This window comes from Mus caroli, unplaced genomic scaffold (genome assembly GCF_978045245.1).
Source record: "Mus caroli unplaced genomic scaffold, Mus_caroli_1 scaffold_7, whole genome shotgun sequence".
Classification (NCBI taxonomy): domain Eukaryota; kingdom Metazoa; phylum Chordata; class Mammalia; order Rodentia; family Muridae; genus Mus; species Mus caroli.
Window position 1 is genome coordinate 25,341,501 of NW_028227262.1, and position 6,000 is coordinate 25,347,500.

A 6,000-nucleotide genomic window follows, 5' to 3' on the forward strand; every position below is an offset into this window, starting at 1 on the left:
GGATGAGTTTTGTAGCACAATAAGGGAATCAAGAATATTAATACAAATATTTTTATCTGGGTACAGTTTAGTGGGTTTTGTTTTGCTTTGTTTTTCTTTTTGTGCTGTTGTATTTTATTTTTCTAGATTTTGAGGGATTGTTGTTTTATTGGAATATTGGTTTGTTCTTTGAGAAAGAACATAGATTTGGGTGGGTAGGAAGGAGGAAAGATCTGGACAGACTTAGGGAAGGGAAAGGATATGACCAAGGTATATTCAAAGTTTCAAAGTTGTTTCAAATATAATAATACATAGTATATAATATAAAATATCAATAAAAATAATAGCTGAATGAAATAAAAATCAATTTTTCAAAAGAAGAAAGAAGAAAGAAAGAAGAGAAGAAAGAAAAAAAGAAAGATAGATAGAAAGAAAGAAAGAGATACATTATTTTCACACTCTTTAAACACATGGTAGGTTTTTGTTGTTACAATACACAATAGGCCTGTTGAAATCTACCCTCCCGATGCTAATATTGGATGTAATTTATTGTCTGCCTTCCCTCCTCCCATGTCTCCTCCACAGATTCCTTTGTCTGTTTGCAGTCAAAGCTGTCCACTCGGGTTTAGGAAAACACATGTTGAAGGGAAATCATTCTGTTGTTATGATTGTCTCCCATGTCCAGAGGGAGAGATTGCAAATGATACAGGTATTTATAAAATGATTCTGAATGTGGAAATTTATAGAAATGATTTTGAATGTTGGAATGATTCACAATGGGACAGGGGCTTATAACACAAATCCTGAAGACAGTTAACTACTAATACTTTAAAACAAGTTCTTGCTGGATAGAGGTTGCATAGGTATTAAGTTTCAGCACTCAGTAGTTGGATCTCTAATTTCAAGGCTAGCCTATTCTGCAGAGTGAGTTCCAGGACAGCCAAGTCTGTTCAGAGAAATCCTATCTTCAAAAACAAGTAAACAAAGATCCACTCATTTTTGTTACTCTTGGTTGTTTCTTTATTGGTTAGTGGGTTACCTTGTCCAGATTGGTCTCAAACATCTGGTCTCCAGTAATCCTTCAGGGTTAACTGCCTGGATAGCTAAGACCACCAGAGTGTGCTTGTGCATTTGGCCCTCTTTTCCCTTTTGCACAACTGCATTGAATTCAATTTACTTTCTTTGCACTCTGCTTTTCACGAATGGTTATGTTACTGCTGTAATAATAGCAATGGTTAAAGTAATTGCTCCCTGCCTACCCTAAACTATGACCAATGGTCAAAGGTAGAGTCACTGTATACCCCAAAGAATTAGCAGTCCCAGCTAACCCTAAACAATAGGTATAGTTCATACTGTTCCTGTGGAATTACTTAGAATCTTATGGGAACTCTTATTATGCAGTCTCTGAGATGGTAAACTAGCATGAGGTCACTGTACAACTAAGCACTGAGATATCCCAGAGGATGAGTGATGTGCAGGGCTCTGAGTGATGTACAGAAATATTCTTTCCACTGCACTCGGACTGTCCATATGTCACATCTTCCTTAAATTCATTCTAAATGCAAACCTCTCCAGAGCAAAACAGCAATGGTTTCTGCAATCTTTATATCTTTACTTCACATTTAAAATCAATTTCAAAGCAGCTAATTTATTATGCCAACTTTATTCTCCTGAATTAAATGTTTATTTATCAATGATTGTTTAAAATACTAATATTTCACTTTGTTTTGTTGGTAAAGTAGTGGTAGTTTGCAAGCCCACTGCTTCTTCTTCAGTGCTGGGCTTGCAGATGAGCACTACCAAGTCCTTCATCTTTCTTTCTTTTTTTTAATGAACTTTGAATTGGTACTTTGTGATTTTCACATAATATGCCCCTATCCCTCTTATATTCTCCTCCTCTTGTGTCCACCTTCCTCTTGCAACCTTCCACTGTACTAAGAGAAAAATGTCTCATTGTGGAAACCTTAATATATCACAAAGTGACATTTGTTATTCCCTTATGTCTACACTTCTTTGGTTGCCAATGTTATTTGTTTGCAAATGTTCATTAGAATGACTTATTGGTCTACTATGAGTTTTCTGGATTCTGCTACTCTATAGTTACTGGGACTCCTCTTGGATATCCTGTTTTTATTTTCCTGTGTCGCGGAGATCCTGAAGTTTTAGATATTTTGGAGTGGCCCCTTCTTTCACCCCAGGAGTTCATAGTGCTGTAGATGTTGGAGTTGACCAATTCCAAGGCCTAGATCATAAAGACCTTCCTTCCTTTATGCTTTTAGATTCAGTTCACAAACAACCCCATATACTGTGCCAGTTATACCCTGCTACCCAGGTGAAGTTCAGGGACTGTTCTCCCAAGTGCTGCAATAGTGAGGGACATGGCCACTTTTCCCATTCTCATAATCCCAGGGCCAGCTCTTCTGCCTGTCATAGATGGCAAGGAACAAGGGAGGGTAGGAGAGAATCTCTCCTTGGTTAGCACCACCAGCCAGCAGATAGGAGGCAGCTCTGTATCTCCCATTACTCATGTTCTTCATGCTGGCTCACCTGCAATCCCCATCCCTAGCTCTCCTGTGCTGACCAGGCAAGGTTCAGGATCCGGTCTCCTGAGTGCTGAAGAATGTAAGAGGTATGGACAGCTCTCCTGCTCTGCTGACCTTGGGACCAACCTTCCTGCCAGTTGTAGATAACAAGAGGCAATGAAGAGGTCATCTCTCCCTCACCCATGTCACTGCATGGCAGTCAAGTGGCTCATCAGCTCTGTCATGCATATGACATTGGGCCTGGTTTGTTTGTGTCCCCAACTACCAGGGTCAGCTCAATTGTGCTGACCATGGGAGATGCAGGGTTCATTCTCCTGTGTGCTGCAGCTGGTGAAGGAATTACATTAGAATCATAATTTTGGTCTGAATGGCCCCTTCTGAGGATTGTCTGTATTGTGATTATGCTCTAGCCTCTGGCCTTCAGGCCTAGAAAGACTTCTTGTCTCTGGGCTATTCCTCATTCTGGGAGTCATTGGGGTTTATGCAGCACTGGAATAGTGGTCATCTCGAGCTTTCTTTTTCCAGGGAGTATTAGGCTGTTAATCATTCAAATTTTCCTAGGTCAGAACACAGTGGGTGGACATAACCTCTCTCCTCTCTGCCACCTACTGGTGTACATGTGACACAGCAGGCCCCTCAGCAACCCTTCTAAGTGCAGTCCTTCCTCTGTAGAATCAAATTCAATACAGCTTCTTTATTATTTTTATTTTATTTATTTATATTTCTTTTATTTATATTTTATTTTAGAAAAGTAATAAGCTGACTTAAATAGATAAAAATTGAAGAAAATATATCCACACTAATATTCTCATATTCTCTAGAGATACCATCTCTTTTAAGTACCTTCTTACCTAATATGGTTGTTGCAATCTTCCCCTCTTCTCTGCAGAGTGATGTCTAGGCCACCAACAAAAGGCTTAATGTTTGCACTGAATCTCCTTTCCTTGAAGTCTAACAGCCACCGATTATAACATTATCTTTTCATTTTAATACTTACACATCTCATAATTTGAAGTAATAATTTTTATGCTGTTTCTAAATATATTGACTCTTACAAAATGAGTTTGTAAATTACCAAGTTTATATTTACTGAAAATCAGGAGATTAATTGAGTGATAGAACCCCACTGTACTAAATAAGTCTATGAAAAATATTTCTGTCATCATCACACATTTAGTGCATTTTTGTGCTGTGAATTGAACCTAAAGCCGTGAAATATGTTAGGCATGTGTTCTAGATGCAATTGTAATTCACAGACCATGTGATTATCACCATAGAAATGTTTCATTATTTGGATTGAATTTAATCAGAGCTCACCATTTGAATATATATTCAGGCTACATTCTAGGACACACTAGGTTTTCAGTGGTTACCAATACTTCATTATATACTCTTTAGAACACTTAATCTATTCTCTGGTAATGAGATGACTGAGTTAGCCATAGCCAGGGTGACTCCATGACCTGTTTCAAACTTGTAATTTGGGAGACTAGGCCCAAATTTCTGTTTATCAGACCAGGAAAAGTACAAAACAAATCAATTTCAGGAAAAAAAAACCCTGAGAGGCAATAAGTAAGCTTTCCCACCACCTCTCCTGAGCCCACTTCATAGACATCCAATCAGCAGCTGTTGACGCTGTCTGACCATATAACTTCAGCCAAGTATACTTGATCAGAAAAACTTCCCCAAGTTCCCATTAACCAACCACAGAGGCACCCATATGTGTGGAGATGTAGGCAATCATTCAAAGATAAAAGTCCCCTTCTTCTACCCCCGCAGGCTGTATATGGATGCCTCAAGTCCACACCTGTTTCTTCCATCCTGATTTAGAGTATACCCAACAGTAAATTCCTTTTCTGTTGCATACTATTTGAATCTGGAATATTATTCTTTGCAAATAATAGACCCTTACATTTGGAGGCTCATCTGGGATTTACTGTACCCCCTAACTCAAATAGTTGAGCTTTTTCTGCTCCAATTGGTAAGTCTTGGTGCCTGGTTATCTATTGTCTTGTCTGGCTCTGTGTTTCATCTGGAGTCAAAGAAGGGGATGGTAGATAAGTACTTGTTAACCAGCCAGGCACTATGGAGTATTCTCACCAACCTCCCTATAGGAAGAACTTGCTAGTTCATATTTGTTTCTGAATAATCTCTGGGTTTATGGGCTTTTCATGTGAAAGAAGGAAGACCATCAAAAAGAGCCTTCTGGTTCAATTTTTATTTTTCCTAGAAATGTCATTTGTGTCTATCTGTGTGTATTCTGTCTGTGCTTTTTGTCTTCTTGTACAAGATTTTCTTTCATTCCTAAGATGAGACAGGTCCAGAGCACCCACAGAACTTTATCCTAACCCATTTCGTAGAGTTGTGGGAGAGTCTGGTCTGGTTGTTCAGCATGGCAAGCTAACCTTCATTTGCAGAAATAAATGCCCACTTATAAAGAAGGATAGTCTGAGAAAGAAACTTTTAAAATGTGATTTTAATCTTTATTTCTAAGTTGTCTCTAAAAAGTTTTCTATAAAAGTTCTCTAACAAAGTTCTCTTAAATCATTCTTCTCTTAAAAAGTTCTTCTTTAATTTCTAAGGAAATGGGGATTTTTCCTCTTTTTTTTTTGTCCTCAGCACTTATACATCTTTCAGAATACATGATCACGTAGCAAAAAGTTCACCACAAGTTTACCCATAAATTCAAATTAAAAATTGAAAACTGAGTTTACAACTGAGAAAGTTGGATACCTCTTAAGCATATTTATCTTGCTATACATTCATCTTCTTTCAGTAGCTCTACATATTCACAGAAAGTTAAAAACCCTAACTTTTCTGACTAAGGAATTACTGAAGTTTCACATAGATAAACCAAGTCAATATTTAGTCTTCTGTTATTGCACCTATTGCAAATCATTAGTTCCCTTTTTATGTCGTTTGGTTAATTGTTTTAGTATAATTTGGAATATGCTCTTAAGTTCTAGATACATGCCTAGCTCAGAAGCAACTAACTTGGGATACTTGAAGAATGGAATTGTTCTCACTGTAGTTTTGACATAAGTAAGGAAATAATAGCAGTCTTATAATAAGTGATATCAATAGTGATATTAGTAATTACTAGTATAATTTTGGGAATTCTTATAGAATCAACATTAAGTATTAAAAAAACCATCTCTTTGACTATATAGCATCATTACAAGACAGTGCATCTTCCTTGTTCTGCAGAGACCTTCTCAAAATAATGGGCTAATAACTAGTGTGTATGTGTGTGTTTGTGTCTGTGTGTGTGTATCATATTAATCACCAGAATCCTTCCTTGAATGTAGGATTCATTGGCCTTGCCTAGAGAAGCATAACTGTCATTAATTTTATAGTCCATGGTGGATCCATCTCAGGAAGATTACCAGTTAGTTTTTAGCTCCTCTTTGATGGCTCCTGGCAACAAATGTTACTGTCTATAAGGACACAGGCCACAGATCCTCAGATGGCATTTCCT

At 37.6% G+C, this 6,000-nt stretch overlaps 1 protein-coding gene and 1 non-coding gene across 2 annotated transcripts in view; one reads left to right on the forward strand and one right to left on the reverse strand.

Moving 5' to 3' along the window:
• LOC110288439 (vomeronasal type-2 receptor 26-like) overlaps window positions 1–6,000 on the forward strand; it is a 34,672-nt gene that overhangs the window by 24,128 nt on the left and 4,544 nt on the right. The window contains exon 5 of the mRNA XM_085840862.1: window positions 565–688. Coding sequence (XP_085696988.1) covers window positions 565–688 — 124 coding nt within the window. The remainder of the gene's footprint in view (window positions 1–564; window positions 689–6,000) is intronic.
• On the reverse strand, window positions 3,050–3,181 carry LOC147003818 (small nucleolar RNA SNORA17). Its single transcript, XR_015047711.1, has one exon. It is a non-coding gene; the product is annotated as a small nucleolar RNA SNORA17 (small nucleolar RNA).